This window comes from Saccopteryx leptura, chromosome 9 (genome assembly GCF_036850995.1).
Source record: "Saccopteryx leptura isolate mSacLep1 chromosome 9, mSacLep1_pri_phased_curated, whole genome shotgun sequence".
Taxonomy (NCBI): domain Eukaryota; kingdom Metazoa; phylum Chordata; class Mammalia; order Chiroptera; family Emballonuridae; genus Saccopteryx; species Saccopteryx leptura.
This window is the reverse complement of record NC_089511.1, coordinates 22,875,396-22,894,591: the sequence shown is the minus strand read 5'-3', so window position 1 is coordinate 22,894,591 and position 19,196 is coordinate 22,875,396. Positions and strand designations below refer to the sequence as shown.

At 48.5% G+C, this 19,196-nt stretch overlaps 1 protein-coding gene across 1 annotated transcript in view; it reads left to right on the top strand.

Moving 5' to 3' along the window:
- The window catches only part of CALB2 (calbindin 2), a 29,487-nt gene extending 11,117 nt beyond the window's left edge, over positions 1-18,370 (top strand). Inside the window, exons 3-11 of the mRNA XM_066349653.1 lie at positions 2,212-2,301; positions 4,935-5,015; positions 10,262-10,318; positions 10,852-10,929; positions 11,410-11,465; positions 11,743-11,782; positions 11,959-12,012; positions 13,306-13,377; positions 17,668-18,370. Coding sequence (XP_066205750.1) covers positions 2,212-2,301; positions 4,935-5,015; positions 10,262-10,318; positions 10,852-10,929; positions 11,410-11,465; positions 11,743-11,782; positions 11,959-12,012; positions 13,306-13,377; positions 17,668-17,784 — 645 coding nt within the window. The 3' untranslated portion in view covers positions 17,785-18,370. The remainder of the gene's footprint in view (positions 1-2,211; positions 2,302-4,934; positions 5,016-10,261; positions 10,319-10,851; positions 10,930-11,409; positions 11,466-11,742; positions 11,783-11,958; positions 12,013-13,305; positions 13,378-17,667) is intronic.
- Positions 18,371-19,196: the final 826 nt, after the last annotated feature.

Genomic DNA, 19,196 nt, shown 5'->3' with positions numbered 1-19,196 from the left:
ACACTCAAGGGGCCAAAGAGCTGCATGTGGCTCGCGAGCCGCGGTTTGCCGACCACTGCCTAGACCAGCGGTTCGCAACCTGTGGTCTTGTATAATAAATATGTATTTTCCGATGGCTTTAGGCAACCCGTGTTTTGGTCGTTCGACCCCCACCGGGGTCGCGACCCACAGGTTGAGAACCGCTGGCCTAGACTAACAAAGCATCCTCAGCAAGGACCTAGAGGAAAATGGAGAATTGCTCCGAACCAGTGTCTGAACCAGTGGGACTGGCTGGCCTCATGTGTGGAGGTGCCAGACCACCATTTTTAGCCTGCCTGAAGTGACTCCAAATCCTGTCCCAGCCCCTAACGACAGGGATGTCGTTCCCCCGTGCCAGCATGGCACTGTGGAATTCACTGAAGCCTCTTGGAGGAGTGTCTGAAATATTGAAAAGGTGAGGTGATTGGAATCACACCTGGTTCTCAAATATACGGAGTCAGACCCAATTCCTCCACCAGCTCCTGAGGGTCCTTTGGGGGTCTCCCTGCTGCATGGCTGTTCGCCAATCCACTGCTTATTAGCAAGTCTTTGTGGAGCAGTTTGAGTGATGATGAGTCACAAAGCCACCATTGAACTCCTGGTTCAAAGCTTGACATTGTGCTCCAGTTAGGAGGAGATCCAAGCCACAGGCTTAAGCAATGCAGGTGATTTCCTGTCACCTCTCATTACTAATATAAGGAAGCCTGGGCTGCAGAAAACAGGCTTCACAACTGATTCTGGGGTCATGGGGTAAGTGGAGGACTATGTTTTTATGAAGTAAGTCACTTAGATATTCCATTAGTTATCCATTCATTGATTGCTTCTCGTACATGCTATGACCAACGACTGAACCCATAACCCCAGTGCACTGGGATGATGCTTTATCCACTGAACAACCCAGCCAGGGTATGAAGTGCTTCAAACCTGAAATCCTTCTCAGTCATTGCCTTCCTCAGGTGGCATCACAGGTGATTTTCAAGTCTATCCACTACAATCTCAACTGACATCATCCCAGACTGGCTTAAGTCCTCTTCGGTCCAGAAGAGCAGCAGTTGTATGGTAGAAAGAATATTGGCCTTGGAAGCAGGAGCCATAAAAGTTTAAATTCTGGCTCTACTAACTGGTGACCTCAGGAGAAGTCACTTCATCTCAGCTTCCATTTGTGTGTAGCTGGATAGGCTACTCACCTCATAGGGACTGTTATAAAAAGTAAATAAGGTTACCACATATATGATAAGGGCCTAGGATCATCCCATGCACATTTGTAAATGTACAGCAATAAATACTGATAAATATTGGCAAATTGAGACCAGTTTCAAAGGTGGAAAGCATAGAAGGGATGCAGAAGAGACTCTAAGAATCAGAATTCTCCACGGCTCTCTCCTAGGAAGCCCACAGCCCTCCCCAAAGTCATCAGATAAGCAAACAGGAGGCATCAGCTGCTCAAGTAGATTCATCATTGACTAGGGATGAGGAAGAGCTCATTAATGCAAATAATAAAACAGCTGTACCCCAAACCAAGAAAAGGTTCGAGAACTTCAAGAGAGCCTTACATTTAAGATAGGCAACGAGGGCTAATGGCACTTTTGAAGTTCTTTGCCTTTCTAGTAGTCAGAGTAATCTAGTGGACAATTTAAATTGCCCTGCAACTATATGAAGACTCTCTCCTCCCATTCCTCCTGGCATAAAATCAAAGTGAAAAATAGTATGGAATTGCTAGTTAGTCTTTAAAGAAGAAAATGCTCAATGCACCTTGCTTTGGTGGAAGGCTTAGATCCTATCGGGGGCCACTGGATTAAGTCAGGTTTTATCAGAAGCTGCCGCAGTAAACTGTTGGGGCCTCAGTTCTTACATATAAATGATTGGAGCCTTGCCCTCCTGATAAAGGTTGTGGTTTAACCCATCTCAAAGAAAGAGGGGCATGTTTAATTACATGGTGCAGGACACCCTCACATGTACTGTTCTTCCTTGAAAATGGTGTGACTAAACCTTGAACAAGACACCACTGGACTTGGAGGAATCCTGAAAAGGGAAAAGGTACAGCCCTGATCACTCAGGGCATTGGCTCAACCTGGTTCTCTGCCTGTGTACTCAGGGCTCAAAATTATTCCCCCCACTGCTGCACCAAGAGGGTGAGAGCCACGGCTCACGTGGGCCCCAGCGGCAAAATCAGCCCCCTTTGTCTCTCCACAGGTGTCCAAGAGTGACAACTTTGGGGAGAAGATGAAGGCGTTCATGCAGAAGTATGACAAGAACTCAGATGGGAAAATCGAGATGGCAGAGGTAAGTCCTATTGTCCACAGGCTACGCGGGAAGGGCCATGTCACCTGTGCCTCTGCCATGTACAAGCATCCATCTAGGGATCTAAATGAGGTGGTGGCTTTAAAGCTCCACCCCCAACCTCAGCACTTAGGCTGACCAAAGGGGGCTTTTTCTGTGTCTCACAAGGAAGGGAGCCACAAACGGCCTAAGACAGGGACGAGACTTTAAATGCTCTCGGGTCCAACAGGTATTCTGAATGTGTGATGGAGGGAGGGTGAAAACTGGGGAACAGGAGAGTTCATGCCCCACCTAAAGGCATCCAAAGGCAAAATTTTTATAATATATGGGTAGGCAAAAGTAGGTTAAATTACCAGCCATCATTACCTAAAAGATAAATCATAAGTAAGGATATGAAATAATAACAAGACAAATAATACAAATTAATAATACAATAATAAATAATAATACAAATAAACCATTTTGCATATTCACAACTATAAACCTACTTTTTCCCACCCTGTATATATCTCTTATAGCATGTATAATTTATATGCATATATTATATATAACATGCACACATACATTCATATATGAATAGCTATATACATATTATTAGAAGATAAATTGAGGCATGTTAAAAATTTTAAGAGTTGTTTTGAGCAAAAATCTATTGGAATTAGCGCCAAACTGGAAATGGTTAGGAACGCTCTACCAACAGGAGCTGAGGGAGAGGCTTTTACACAGAGGAGGTAGAAGCAAAGCAAGGAAATGATCTGACTGGCTCTCGCTTAAATGGCTGCATTATTTGGGAAAGCCTAGTTGGCTGTTTGTTTAGGTTTTAGTTTGCTTTCATGGGCTACTAAGACATTAAGGACCCCTTGTTTATTTAACAATTCATATACACATATACACTCCTCATACACTTACATAATGCATGTGTGCACAGGCCAACCAAACACGTCTGGCAGTCAATCATTTTGCGACCCATGGTCAAGGGGTCCAGGATGATGAGGGCATAGCTCCTCCCCGGGTGGACTGATTGGGCTGCCACCATAGGTCAGTGCCCTAGAAGCAGAGATCCCAGCGATGACAGAAATTCCAGTGTGTGGGGTTTACTGAGGGAGAACTCTCACGAAAAAGGAGCAGAGGGCAGCAGGAACGGGCAGAGGAAGGAGTCCAGTCTTGGCTGGCTCTCAAGGGGAACTCTGGAGTGTGGATTGGTCCCATGTTGAGACAAGGTGTGGGATGGTCCTTTGTATCCCCCTGTCAATCAGTTGTTGATGCAGCTGGGGGTGGGTTGGGGAGGATGGCTGTAGCAGCCCCAGTTTGGTGGAGGGCAGTTCTGCAGGGGCAGCTATGAGCCATTAGTGGTCCTCCTTCATAGCCGCTGAGGGGTGGCCCACCAGCCAAATTAAAAGGGATTTGGAAATGCATCGAGAGCATCCATTATAGATGTCTAAGCTGCAAGTCTCAGAAAATCCTGACTCAGGCAGACTTCAACCAGGGGTCAGCAGACTTTCTGTGAAGATCCAGATTTTGATTAAGTGTTTTGGGTTTGTGGGCCGTACAGTCTCTGCCACCACTCTTCAGATCTGCCATCGTGGCACAAAAGCAGCCAGAAACAATTGTAAGTGAATGGACATGGCCATGTTCCAGTACAAATTCATTTACAGATTTGGCCCAGGAACCACAGTTTACAGAATCTGGGCTCAAACTATAAGAGGCTCCTAATGGGAAAGGCCATGGGCAGGGCTGACTCCAGGTGAAGGCCAGGTGTCCAGCTCTGCTTCTCTGCCATTCTCTTGGCTCTGTTCTCTGCCCCTGAAACAGCTTTGTCCACAGACCGGTAGCAAAGTGGCTGCAGCAGTTCCAGACATCACACCCACATAAGATGCAGAAGGGGCTCATCTTATTTGGTCCCTCAGAACATCAAGGAAACCCCTCCCAAGAGTACCCTCAGCAGACCTCCCCTCACATTTCATTGGCCATGACTAGGTCACATGCCTACCCATAAACCAATCACTTTCCAGGGAACTAAGATTAGCACATTTAACTAAAACTAATCAAGTTTTGCCTGTGACGGAGGATGCAGGGAGCAGAAGACGGGGGAAGGCCAGCTGGGTGGGTAGCCAACAGGGTTTGCTGCACAAGAACACTTGCATTTTTTAAAAGTCAGGTTTGTTGAGGTATAATTTACGTAGAATAAACTCCATACATTGAATCGATTTAAAGTGTAAAATTCCATAAGTTTACACAGTAGTAGACAGCCATGTAATCACCACCAAATCAAGATTCAGCATTTCTGTCACCCCAAAATTGTCCTTCTCCTGGTGCCGAGCACCCTGTGCTAGCAACCACCAATCCCAGGTTCGTTTGCATATTTTAGGAAGTTATGAATAGTTAGTATGCTTTTGAGTCTGGGTACTTGGCACCAGTCTCTGTCCCTGCAGCTGTTGATAACCTAAGGTTTGGGGTGACAAAGATGCCCTTCTCTGAATATCCTCCTTCCCCTTTGAAGGGCTGTTCTCAGGAAGGAAGCAAAAGGCGACTCCCACACTGCCTTGCCACTGGCCATTTTCCATTCCTCCAGGGAAGTCTGCTCTGCTCCCTGGCAGGGCCTCCATAGCGTTACTGTCTCTCTCTGATCCCCACAGCTGGCGCAGATCCTGCCCACCGAGGAGAACTTCCTTCTGTGCTTCCGGCAGCATGTGGGCTCCAGCGCCGAGTTTATGGAGGTGAGGCCATGAACTGCCTGTCCCCCCCACACACACCCCCGTGTTCAGAACCAGGCCCACCCGAGTACCTGGGAGTGGTCCCTGGGAGACGCTAAACCCCTTGGAGCTTCACTCGTCCAAGTGTGGTCCATGGGCCAGCAGCATCAGTGTCACCATCACCTGGGTGCTAGTTAGAAATTCGGAGTCCCCAGGCCACTGAATCAGAATCTACATTTTAACAAGATCCCCTGGTGATATGTGTGTGCATTAAAGTGCGGGGAATAAGGCGAGAAGGAAGCCTAGGTCAAGCACATTTGGAAAATGCTGTGTAAACGCTATCGTCTCTTTGGGGATTGGTCACAGATGTTTGCATATCATGGGTTCCAAATCCTGCAGGAAAGAAACTAGTTTCACTCGGTTTGGCTCTGGGATCACCCATGCTTTCTTCTCACACAATCCCGCTAGTGTCACTCAAGGTCAGTCCCAAGGAGCAGGCTTGGGAAGGGTGGATTCATGTACTGTCCTCAAACCGGAAACGCCTGGTGAGAATGCCAGTTTCCACTATCTTCCAGGTCTGATCTTTGACAGCGGTCTGGACTTCATTGCCCCCCTTTTAAGTGGGCGTTGCCGCCTTTGCCATAGAAATTCTTTAGATCACGTGAAAGAGGACCTACAAACTCAAGTGTTTTTTGAGTAAAATTCAACCAATGGGTTGAACTATGTGTAATTGCTGATATTTAACTATTTTTTACTTACAAAAACTGGAAATTCCATATGGTCCAACCAAATATATTACTAATTCTGATGGCCAACAAACCACTGGTTATTTCTTGCTCTTTTCCTGGGGCCCTACACCGTGGCCATTCAGTGTGTGTGTGTCCCTCAGAGTGAAATTCCACTCAGAACCAACAGACACTGCCTACTATGATAAATGATGGCTGACTGGCCTTCAACTTGACTCGAGTTGCCATTCATTGTGCTAAATCTATTCCCAGCCACCGGTAGACCCCTATCCGTGAGTCACTGCCTGAAACAACTAGCGAGCTAGCCGTAACACCCACACTGCAGAGAGTTCTCCACATATGGCTGGTAAGCCGGTCGGAAATAACCTATTCTCAGGGCCAAAGAGTCATTTTTTAAGTGGCAGCTTGCCTGAGCATCAGATAAGGATTTCATTTTATGGTGCTTAAAGGATTTGCTCCAGTTTTTTTTCAGGATGGCAAAATTCCATAAGCTGGTAATTGACATTCTGGAGTCTGTTCTCGGTCCTTCTCATGCCTGTCGAGGGGGAACGTCTGCGTGTACTTTAAGCTTGTCGGGGTGCTGTTTTTGGGAGGGTCAGTGCTTCTGCCCATAGAAAAGGGAGCGGTATGTCTGACTGCCCCTTTCCCGATGGGGAGACAGCCGAAGGTGGCCTCGATCCCACCTCTGATATGGAAAAGGAGGTGACCATAGCTTGCAGGGGGCTGAGATACTTAAAGAGGAGCGAAAAGAAACATAAAAGACCCTCTCTCTCCCTCGCCCTCTACCTCCCTCCCTCCCTCCCTCCTTCTTTCTCTCTTTCTCTGTCTCAGAATGAGTGGTTTCTGTGTAGTTGACATCATTCCATATTCTTGCCTGCCTTTTCTTTTAAGCCCCAGTATAACTGCTGAGCCAACACCCCTTCCCCGAGTTTCCCGGGACCCCACCGTCCTACGGTGCCATCCCCTCTTGGGGTTGCCCATTTGTTCCATTTTTATCAGCTGGAAACATGAAACGGTCCCTCCGTAGCCCTGGAAGTCTTGTGCTGTCAGATAGCTCCCATCCCGCTGCTCAGCACAACATTTTAATTTCTAATTTTAGTGACATCTCAGGATTTCTTTGAGATTTCACAAAGCCCAGGCCTCTTAACTCTTTTCCTTGAACAGAAAGAGAATAATGACCCACTGATGGATGAGCACAAAGTGCTGGAGGGGGAGAGAAGTGAGCCTGGGAATGTGAGGGGTGGGGGTAGGTGCAGGGAGGGAGGAGGAAAGAGAGGGAGGGAGGGAAGGAGGTTAGGTCAGACCAGCTGGGATGATCTCACTCTGGCAGCGACCGGATGCTTTGCTCTGTACAAAGACTGGGCTCCCTTCAGCATATCCTCCATTTAGACAATTTCAGGGCTGCCTGCCTTTTTTTCCAGTCAAGACTCAACCTACATGAACTAAATTCTAATGTACTAAATGCATGCAGGGGGGTTGGTGAGGCCATATTTGAAAACCTGCATGTATTTCTTAGTACTTTCTCAAGGGTGGGCTTTCTGGGCATGGGAAGGAATATTCTGATGGAATCAGGCATTTTTTCCTCAGAGAAAATACACTCCTCTCATCAAATACCATCAACCCAAGTCGTGCATAGTATAAGCCCACCCTTTTATTGGGTCTGGCTCACTTTTCTAGAACTCTAAAACTCTATAAAATTTTTTTCTAGAACTCTATAATAAATAAATATCAGGATCAAATTTCTTGAGCCACTACTATATTGGGAGGATTACACAGCCTTGTTTGCAGATATGGAAGGAAGATTCTAAAATATCTAAACTCCCACACTCCTGACAATTAAAGGGGGAGTGATGTGGAGAAGTGGGGGAGGCAAGAGATCAACTCTGGGGAAAGATTTAGTGCTCACTGACCCAGAAAATCAAGTGTTGCTGGTGCCTAAGTATGTAGTTTGGAGCTGAGGGAGAAGGAAATTAAAATCAAGAAAAAACTTGAGGAAAAAAATCTAAGATACACGGCCTGACCTGCGGCAACACAGTGGATAGAGCATCAACCTGGAACGCTGAGGTCCCCGGTTCAAAGCCCTGGGCTTACCTGGTCAGGGCACATACCAGAAGCAACAACTAGGAGTTGATGCTTCCCACTCCTCCCCCACTTTCTCTCTCCCTCTCTCCTCTCTCTAAAATCAATAAATAAAATCTTTAAAAAAAATTTAAGAGCGGCCTGACCTGTGGTGGCGCAGTGGATAAAGCATTGACCTGGACTGCTGAGGTCGCCAGTTGGAAACCCTGGGCTTGCCTGGTCAAGGCACATATGGGAGTTGATGCTTTCTGCTCCTCCCCCACTTCTCTCTCTCTCTCCCTCTCCCTTTCTCTTTCTCTCCTCTAAAATGAATAAATAAATAATTTTTAAAAATTTAAGAGCCTGACCAGCCAGTGGCACAGTAGATAGAGCATCAGCCTAGAACGCTGAGGACCCAGGTTCAAAACTCCGAGGTCACCAGCTTGAGCGTGGGCTCATCTGGCCTGAGTGTGGGCTCACCATCTTGGGCACAGGGTTGCCAGCTTGAGCGTGGGATCATAGGGATCATAGATGTGACCCCATGGTTGCTGACTTAAACCCAAAGGTCACTGGCTTGAAGCCCAAGGTTGCTGGCTTGAGCAAGGGGTCACTAGCTCAGCTGAAGCCCCCACCAGTCAAGGCACATAACGAGAAGCAATCAATGAACAACTAAGGTGCCACAACGAAGAACTGATGCTTCTCATCTTTCTCCCTATCTGTCTGTCCCTGTCTGCCTGTCTCTCTCTCTCTCTCTCTCAAAAAAAAAAAAAAAAAAAAAAAAAAATCTAAGAAATATAAGCAGGCACCAAAATAGACCAAGGATTTAGAAGTCAGGTTCTCTGGGCCTTTTGTCAGGGATACAGGCAGCGCCCTGCCCCAGCCCCTAGCATGGTATTCCCTCCTCTCCACCAGATGGCTTGGGTGAAAGGCTGGGGCCTCAGAGCAATTGTACACAGGACCACGGTTTCTCAGAACCATTGTATTAGTTAACCTATTGGTGCATAACAAATTACCCCCCAAATTTAGCAGCCTAAGGCAACAAACACTTGTTATCTCACAGTTTCTGTGGTCAGGAATTTGGGGACCGCTTAGTCAAGGTTCTGGCTCAGAGTCTCTCGTGAGATTGAGGTCAAGATGTCAGCTGGGCTGTGGTCACCTGAAGGCTGGACTGGAGCTGGAAGTTACTGTTCCAAGATGGCTCACTCATGTGGCTACTGGCAAGAGCCCTCAGTTCCTCACTACATGACGCCTTTCCATGGAGCTGCTTGAGTGTCCTCCAGCACGGCAGCCGGCTTCCTCCAGAGTGAGTGATGCAAGAGTGAGCATGAGAAGGAAGCCTCAGTGCTTTTATTACCTAGTCCTGGAAGTCAAACACTCTCGTATCTGCCATCCTCGATTCATTAGGACCAAGTCACTAAGTCCAGCCCACGTTCAAGGAGAAGGGAATCAGGCTCTGTGTTAAAGCCACAACAACCATGTTTCCTTGTTCTCTTGTGTAATGTCTGCTCCTGCTCAGACGGCCAGAACAGAGAGGAGGGAGGCGGTCAGACCCATGTCACCTGCTGAAGCTCTGCTTCCCTTTGATCTCCCAGATGCGGTGGTCAGCACGCAGTGCCCTGGTTTCTCACAGGGACCCAGCATATGCATCAGATAACCGGGCTCAGATCGGAGCCCAGACCAGTATGGAATGGGATCCAGAGAGGGACTGATCATCCAGGGGTCACATGCCTGCCTCTGGAGAGGGGGTCAACCCTTCGTGAAGCATATGGTTTGAGCATGGGAAAGAGATTGTTGAGAGAGAGAGATAAAGAGAGAGAGAAGGAAGGAAGGAAGGAAGGAAGGAAGGAAGGAAGGAAGGAAGGAAGGCTGGAAGGCTTTTATAAGAAGGGGGGAGGCAGCCTTGGGACAGTCTAAACCGACTGATTATAATACCAATTCTTTCCCACCTCATACACACTGCCATATGCATCATGATAGAGGGATGAAGAAGGGAGTGCAATGAAGAGTAACCAAACCTGTTTCAGCCCCTTCCAGAGGGCTCTATCCTGGCTCCCAGCCCCCACCCAGAAAATGTGAAGCTTCCAGAGCAGTAAAAGGACACCCTACATACTCGGCAAAAATCAGATCCGCCAGATCCTAGTGTTAGCCCTGGTAGGAGCTGCTAACCTCAGAAACTGTAACCCTGGTTAGAGGATGATCCAAAAAGAGACCCAGACGTTTAGCCAGTTAGAGGGGGGAGACCTTGTCCCTGAAGTTTTCTTCCTTCTCTATGTGACCTTGGCCAAGACACTTTCCCTCATTTCTTCATCTGCAACATGGCGAGGACTGAGCTAGACCAACTCCACATCCCCACCCCACTGCTATATTCTTAAATATCAAGACTTACCTGAGTCCATTAGAGGGGAATGGAGGGAGGCCTACAGATGTCAGCAGGTCTTTGCGAATAGGTTGGCATTCCCATTGCAGGCTTGGCGGAAGTACGACACCGACAGGAGTGGCTACATTGAAGCCAATGAGCTCAAGGTAGGATGGGCCTTGGGGAGGGTTTGGAGGGCACAGAGAATGGGGCTAGGGCCAGAGTGGTGGTGGTTTAAGGAACCTGGGGAAGGAGGCGACATTGGGTGAGAAACATGGGTTTTGGTCAATTTAGGAAGACTCAGGTCTGACTCAGGGCAACCGTGTGACATCAGTAGCATGGAGCTTATAGGGCCATAGAGTTCAACCAAACCCCACTCCTCTGCACGTGGTAGCCAGGCCAGGCATCCTCCAGGCCATCCCAGCAGACTGGCCTTCTGGCTTGTACATCTACCCCGGCATTCCGCTGGGACCAGTGATTCCCCAGGCATTGCTTAGCCCTGTGCCCTGCGCTCTCTGAGGAGCCACAGCTAGCTTCTACTGCCTTTACGATGAGGTAAGGTTGACTCCAGGAGCCGCCTCCAAGGTCACTCCACAAGTAGAAAAAGGTTAGGGAATTATGAGGGAAGTTAACTACATAAATGTCATGAACTAAGTAACTGGCTGCATCAAGAGCTCTGAGGAGACCTTTTGTCTTCCAGGGATTCCTGTCTGACCTGCTGAAGAAGGCCAACCGGCCATATGATGAACCCAAGCTCCACGAGTACACCCAAACCATAGTGAGTGGGCAGAAGTTTCCTCCTCCCCGGGGCACAGGACCTGGGCTCCAACCCAGTGGGATTCTGGTTTGTGGGGTCTTTTGTTGGCTGATTCTTTGGGCCCAGGTGAAATGACTCCTAGTGGCAGCTGGCAAAAGGTACTCTAGCTGATGGCCCCAAACAGCCTCTCTCTAAGATTCTCACTGAGCCCAGGAGAATCTGTTTCTATGACAACCTCCACAGCACTGGCGAAGATAAACTCAGAGATGGTGGGCCTTTGGGGCTGGCCTGCTGTCCTCTGCAGTATTCTCCCTGAGGCGGGGACAGAGGAACAGTGACGGATTTAGATCAGACTAGTCACTGGCCTCCAGGTGACCTCAGAGACCTGAGCATGCTCCCCCCACCTCCCTCCCTCTCCAGTAAATGGGGATGGCAGAGCGAGGTCCCACATGAAAGGAGGTCAAAGCAAATAACCCAAGCACCTCTTTGTGTCCCCAACAGCTACGGATGTTTGATTTGAATGGCGATGGCAAACTGGGCCTCTCGGAGATGTCCCGGTACGTGCCTGCCCACAACCCGTGTCCTGTGCTACCATCCCTATCTCGTAGGTGACAGGCCTGGTTGCATGAAGCCCAAAACAAAGCTAGATAGAATCGTGACGGTCAACACCTCAGTGTGCCCGTCCCCCTCTTTTTAGAACTTTCCACTAATCTAAGATTAAGGTCGCAGAGCTTGTTTCCATAACTACAGACTCTGCTTCTGCAAGCCCCCAGGTGCGGGCAGCTCGCGCCTCTGCTCTGCCTCCTAATCTCTGCTCTCACGTTTTCTTACCAGACTCTTGCCTGTTCAGGAAAACTTCCTGCTTAAATTTCAGGTAAAAGGGCCACGTCGCCTCCCCGGGCTCCTCCCTTCCTCTTACCCCTCTGAACCTCTCCTTCCAGGCTCCTGCCTTCTGACACGCAAGCTCACTCACGCACGCTCACGCACGCACGCTCACGCACGCTCACGCAACACACGGCGCTTGCTTCTCTAATACCTTGAACCTTCCAGGGCATGAAGCTGACCTCGGAGGAGTTTAACGCCATCTTTACGTTTTATGACAAGGTGAGAGGGAGGACAGGGTGGGACGGAAACGCAGGCCAAGTGGCTTCACGTCATCTTTAGGACTAGAGGAACGGCCATGGGGCAGCTTCGGCTGTGTGGTTTCTTCCTGCCCCTTTTGAATCTTCCCAGCATCTGCTGCTGTGTGAGGGATTAGATGTCATCGCAATTCATGGCCTGTGGATCCTTAAATGTACAAGAGAGCCTGACCTGTGCTGACACAGTGGATAAAGCGTCAGGCTGGAATGTTGAGGTCGCTGGTTCCAAACTCCCGCCTTGCCCGGTCAAAGCAGATATGAGGGGCAACAGCTATGTGTTGATGCTCCCCGCTGCACCCAGACTTTCTATTTTCTCTCTAAAACCAATAAAACTTTTTAAAAATAAATAAAGTACGAGAGAATAGTTTATGGTAGAGAGTTTTGTTCAGAACTTAGATTGTTGGGGGCCAAAGGGAGGAGGTGGTGCTCAGCACTGCTCTCCTGGTTCAGGTCATGATGCCAGTTGTTTTTTCTAGGATATTGAGAATGAAAGGTACCCGTCACCCCTCCCATAGTTGTCCCCTGCCCATGTGACTCCCAGTGGTCTTCCTTTTTCTTTTTCTTTTTCTTTTTCTTTTTTTTTTTTTTTTTAGCGAGGGAGAGACAGAAGTGGAGACAGACAGACAGGAAGGGAGAGAGATGAGAAGCATCAACTCATAGTTGCGGCACTTCAGTTGTCCATTGATTGCTTCTCATACATGCCTTGATGGGGGGGGGGGGGCTCCAGCTGAGCCAGTGAACCCTTGCTCAAGTCAGTGACCTTGGTCTTCAAGCCAGCAACCTTTGCGCTCAAGCCAGCTACCATGGGATCATGTCTGTGAGCCCATGCTCAAGCGCTCAAGCTGGCAACCTCTGGGTTTTGAACCTGGGTCCTCAAGTGTCTCAAGCCAATGCTCTATCCACTGTTCCACCACCTGATCAGGCTCTAATGGTCTTCCTTATAACCGAAGGGTTGTGGGGGTAAGCTTCAGACAGCCCGTGTTCATCCTGACGCCTTACGGGATGTGACACTCAGCTAAATGCTTCCTGAACCTCATTTATATTTTCAATGCAAATGAAAAACACCAGAATGAAAGGCTACCACAAGTTTTCCCTGAACTACCCCGCTCCTGCTTTGACTGGTGAAGCCAGAAGCCACTTGTTATTTTGGCACTGCACGGTCTTCAGACCTGCTTTTGCACAGAGTAAAGGGAAGGTTGGAATGAATGGGAGGGGGCTGCGTTCTGGAGCTCCGTACTGACTCTGTGCCCGCCGCCAGGACGGAAGCGGCTACATTGATGAGAATGAGCTGGACGCCCTTCTGAAGGACCTGTATGAGAAAAACAAGAAGGTGAGCAACTGCGCCCAGGGGCCTGGGGCGACGGGGTGGGAGGTGGAGGGTGGAGAAGTGTCTGGGAGAGGGGCGGAAAGGAGCGCCATAGAGTGCCCTTGACTTCCCTCTGATCAGCCAGAACAAGGCAGTAACAGTTTTTAGGTGGTTGTTTTGTTTCTGGTTGAATGATTTCTTGATTGGTTTATGGTGTTTTGTTTTTTACTTAATTGTGATAGAATACACATAACACAAAGTTTACCAACTTAACCACATTTCAGTGTACAGTTCAGTGCTATCAAATGCATTTATGATGTGCAACCCCCACCACCATCCAGCTCCAGGACTCTGTTCCTCTTGCAAAACCGAAACTCTATACTCATTAAACAACAACTCCCCAGTCCCTGGCCACCACCATTCTACCTTCTGTCTCTATACATTTGACAACTATAGGTGGTACCTCATATAGGTAGAATCACATGGTATTTGTTTTGTGTGTGTGTGTGTGTGTGTGACTGGCTTATTTCACTTAGCATAACATCCTCAGGGCTCATCTGTGTTGTAGAATGTATCAGAATTCCTTCCTTTTGAAGACTAAGTAATATTCCACTGTGTGTCTACGCCACATTCTGTTTATCCATTCATCCATGGATGCCACTTAGGTTGCTTCCTCCTGTTGGCTGTTGTGGATGATCCTAAAGCAAGGGCCGTTTTGATTGGCCCAGCTCGTTGTCAGCTGCTTTGCCAATAAAATAAGACTTTTACACAAGGAGAGATTTTGGAGAGCAGAGCCCAGTGGGAATTCTGAATCAATTCATTGTAGAACCTGGAGCTGGGCAAGGGGCTAAAAGGAGCCATGAAAGCATTTGTTCCCCTCAAAGAAAATGCAGAGATGGATCTCCTTTACTTTGCCTGGCCTGTTGCCTGCTGGACAGACCCCCATGAGGTCCCCGAGGGCTCAGCTTGGTGCCCTGGATGTGAGGGGTCAGGTGGGACAAGACCAGAGGCGAGCCTTCACCTCCGGGAAAATGTCTTCCTCTGAGTCAGAGGTCTTGCTGCTTCCTTTAATTAGAAGATGGACACTCTGTAAAATCTTGTTGTCTAACTGCCTTGGCTGCCAGGCAGGAGCTAAATTTACTGCTCAGTTTCAAGGGGAAAATTTCATTGTAGTCTCTGAGCCTGTCTCCCTTTCAGATTGCTTTCCAACCTATCTTTCTTTATCCTGAACATCCTCCTTCATGTCTTTCATCCTGCGTTTCTTTCTTTCTCGATGTTACTTCCAATTGCATTTCGAAAGGGGCAGAAAATATTTTTCCCAGGAAGAAGAAAGTATCACCAAGTGTTTGAACATGGTAGACTTTTTCCTGGCACCAAATTCTAGAAGAAACTTATTTATGCACTTTTATGTACCCAAGGAAGCTTGGGCATCATAATGGAAACTATGTTTAACTGTAGTAATTGTATTGATAAGGCATAATTATTCTCCACGTGGCGGTGCCTTACGCCCAAGGTTGACTGACCCTGAAGGCATGCATTAATCCTCAGCAGTGACGTGAATTTCCTGGTCATCACTTGACTAGGCTCTTTTTCTTGATTATCACCAAAGACATATGGCTGCACAGGTGAGATGTGGAAACAAACAAACAAACAAACAATCAGGCATTGAAGGTTAGAAAACAAGGCTGTTCATAACGTTGTTTACTCAGGAACCTTCCACCTGTAGCCAGCTTCAGATTTGGCACCTGGGGATCCAGGGGATGAATCTGTGGAGAAAGAGAGCTGCATGGCTGTAAACAACAGCACCTGAGGCCCCGGCCAGGCAGCTCATTTGGTTCGAGCGTCATCCCAATACACCAAGGTTGCGGGTTCAATCCCCAGGCAGGGCACATACAAGAATCAACCAGTGAATGCATGAAAAAGTGGAACGAGGCCCTGGCCGGTTGGCTCAGCGGTAGAGCGTCGGCCTAGCATGCGGAGGACCTGGGTTTGATTCCCGGCCAGGGCACATGGGAGAAGTGCCCATTTGCTTCTCCACCCCTCCGCCGCGCTTTCCTCTCCGTCTCTCTCTTCCCCTCCCGCAGCCAAGGCTCCATTGGAGCAAAGATGGCCCGGGCGCTGGGGATGGCTCTGTGGCCTCTGCCTCAGGCGCTAGAGTGGCTCTGGTCGCAATATGGCGACGCCCAGGATGGGCAGAGCATCGCCCCCTGGTGGGCAGAGCGTCGCCCTGGTGGGCGTGCCGGGTGGATCCTGGTCGGGCGCATGCGGGAGTCTGTCTGACTGTCTTTCCCTGTTTCCAGCTTCAGAAAAAAAAAGAAAAAGAAAAAAAAAAGTGGAACGATGCATCATTGTTTTTCTCTTGCTCTCTCCCTTACCCTCTAAAAATCAATAACAATAATAAAAAATAACAGCACCTGAGTTGGGAAGGGAAAGGTTATTTTTGGTGAACCCACATGGCAAATGCATGTTCCGTTTTGATGGTGCATGAGCTGTAATCTGTTTTCTGAGCAGAGTCATGTTGGAGGCTCCTGAGGGATACGCTCATGGAATCAAACTTCAATATTTCTTAGTGCTTCTAAGGCAACTGCAATGTCCCCAGCCTCCAGCAAAACTTTTAGAGGCAGGGAGTAAGCAGCCCCTCCCTCAGTGCTGCTGGCTCCAGATGCCACACTAAACTGGGAGGAGGGGCGCCTTCTCAAGCTGGAAATTAACATTTGGGGGTTTTCCCTTGGTTCCTAACCAGGCACACCCCAATGTTATCATTAGGTGACATTTCCAGGAAATGTCCCCCAATGCTGGAGATGCCTGCAAAGTTCCCTAAGGGTTGGGTGCTGGCACAAAACCAGGAATCAGTGACATGAGGGGATATCCTGAAACAACGAAAAAAAGAATGGCCTTTTGAGTACTAAGAGGTGGTTGCGGACAGGTGAGCCAGGTAAACAGAGACTTCAGGACTCAGGGGACTAAGGATATTTAAGGCTGTGAGTTGGTCCAGTCCTTTAGGACATACCTTAGTCTATATACTTTGGTTTTCTCATTCGCAGAATGGCAATAATGACCTGTCAGTCTCAGTCTGAAAGGAGATTTTTTAAAAAATACCTAAGGACATTTTCAATACAAAAGGAGGAGGAGGAAGGAAAGAGGGGAGGGGATAGGAAGAGGAAAGAAAAGGAAGAGAGGGAGGGAAGGAGGGAGGGAGGGAAGAAGATAACTGTTTAAGTGACTTTGCAATGTGGGTGATGACTTTGCTGTATTTCAGACCCATGGGCTATTTGCATCCAAAGCAATTACTATAAAGCAAGTACAGGAATACCTCTGAAATATTGTGGGTGCAATTCCAGACCATCACAAAAAAGCAAGTAGCTCAATAAAGTAATTCATAATGTTTTTGCTGGTGGAGAGTCTTGCCCTCAACTTGTAAAAACAAACAAACAAAACCCTACAACATCTGTGAAGCACAATAAAAGTACAATAAAAACGAGACATGCCTATTCACTGTAAGACGTTAAGGGTTGGTGTGCTGTTTAACCCTTTGAGTAGCACACACACTCATGTGTGTCCTCGTGCCTCCTGACCATCCAGGGTACGATCGTACATGTATATCTTTAAACTTTAAGCTGGAGGTACACAAGAATCGCACGAGATAACAAAAATTATTTTAAAACTGTGTCGGCCTCCATTTCTTATGGGACTATGGACATATATGTTCATGGGTCACCTCAGTGGCTTCTGAAGGCCTGGAGAAGCCAGTGAACAGGAAGGAGGCTGGTAAGCTTTGCTGCTGGAAGAGACGGAGGTTAGAATTCCTTGTTTAAATGGGTGAAGCTTAGGAAAATGAGGTCCAGGGGCCTGGAGAACCTGGCATTCTCCTCCTCACCTGCAGGGACACAGCTTGAGTAAATGGAGGCCCACTGAGGTGGATGAACTTCTAGAAGTTCACATAGATAATGGCTGTCACCAGAGTAGCTTCTGGTTTTTGGAGTGCATGCTCTGTGGCAGGTACTGAGCTAATCATCCCCTCCTCTAATCGTTATGACTCCTCAGTGAGGCAAGTACCGTCAGTGTACCCATTTTACAGATAAGGCAGCTGAAAATCGAGTTAGATGCTTTCCCCAAAGCAATGCAAACAGTTAAATGAAGAAGTTTCAACCCAGGTCTTTCTGACTCCGCAATCCGTGATTGGTCTTCCTCCGTGCCACCTGTACTGTGATGGGATGAGAAGGTTCCAGCAGGTGTATTTGTGAATGAGTAGGCGGTCCATCTGGGTGGTGCCACCCACAGAGCCTGCTCTTACCCTCTCTCTTTGTCTCCTAGGAAATGAACATCCAAGAGCTCACCAACTACAGAAAGAGCATCATGTCCTTGGCCGAGGCGGGGAAGCTCTACCGCAAGGACTTGGAGATTGTCCTCTGCAGCGAGCCCCCCATGTAAAGGGGGTACAGGGGCTGCCTCCCCACCTCCCCCACACCCTGCCCCTGCTGCCCTGCCACTTCTACCCAGATCAGGAGATCATGAGTGCCCTCCCCCACTCCCACCCCCACCCCGCCCCCGCAACCTGCGCACACCAGCCTGCAGAGCAGGGAGAGGTGGAGGATGGGCTGCAGACTGAGGGCCTCCTGGAGCCCCACATCAACCCAGCCCTGCCCTGCCTGCAGGGGGTACCGATTAACGGCATGGAAGGTGGGCAGGACGCAGGGGGGACGGTCCCTGATTCTCTTTGCTGTAATGCATGAGCTCATTTGCTGTATGATTTAGGCTTCTACATCCAACAGAGTGGACCCTTCCTCCGGCTCCCCTCCGCTTCTCCCCCACGCCACCCTTCACCCCAAACTCCCACGTTCCAGCCACCACGTTGCTAATGGTAGCTGTCTCGCAGAGTTCCTGTCTGTGGAGGGCGCCAGCCCTTTCCTCGTCTTCTTGACTCAGCATGCCCCTTTGCTCTTAGGGTTTCTTGTCTTCTTGTTTACCAAAGAAGTTTACAGTCAATAAAATGGAAACGTTCTGCTGTGGAAGCTCACCTCATTCTGGTCAAGCGGTCAGCTTCTCTCTGCAGTGAGCAGCTCTTCTTGACCAAGAGAGAGCCTGTACTCGTGTGAGCGGAAAAGGGTGTTGCCTCCCCCCCCCCCCCCGGGGGTGGGTAACCACTAGAAGCAGGGCGTAGGATCCCAGGCTCTGGGCTTTGACCTGCGTGTCACTGCCTGCCTTTTCATCCACCCGCCACTTCTTTGTTCCACATTTGTTCCTGCCATCTCCGGTATTGTGCTAAACAGTTTATGGGGGTGTTTCTCTCAATCCTTTGAGAGAGGTGCTGTGATTGTCTCCACTGTACAGACAAGGAAACTGAAGATAACAAACCCAAGGTCTCACGGCCAGTTGGGGCCAGAGCCAGGTGTGAGTCCCTCAATTCTGATCCATGTTCTTTATTACCATAGAATAGCAATGTGGAGGAATTCTAGACTGCCACAAACTTAACTCCTCCTCCTCAAAGAGCACTTGACCCCACAACTCATCAGCTGCCGCTGGCATAGGACTAGCTGAGCCTCTGGCACCACAGAGCTCTTAGAGACGTTAGAATAGGAATAACTGATATTTTAATGCTATCATTTATTGACTGACTACAAGATTCATTTTTTGACATTTCCTCATTTAATGCCACAACAATCCCATGAGATAGATGGATACTATTTTCAGATGAATAAATTAAAGTTCAAAGACATTAAATTTGTTCAAGATAATACAACTCCTTGTGACAGAGCTAGGACTCAAATACAGGCTGGTCTGACTCCAAGGTCACATTTGGCAATGTCCCTGTATTCAATATGCAGGACCCACCTGGAGCAATA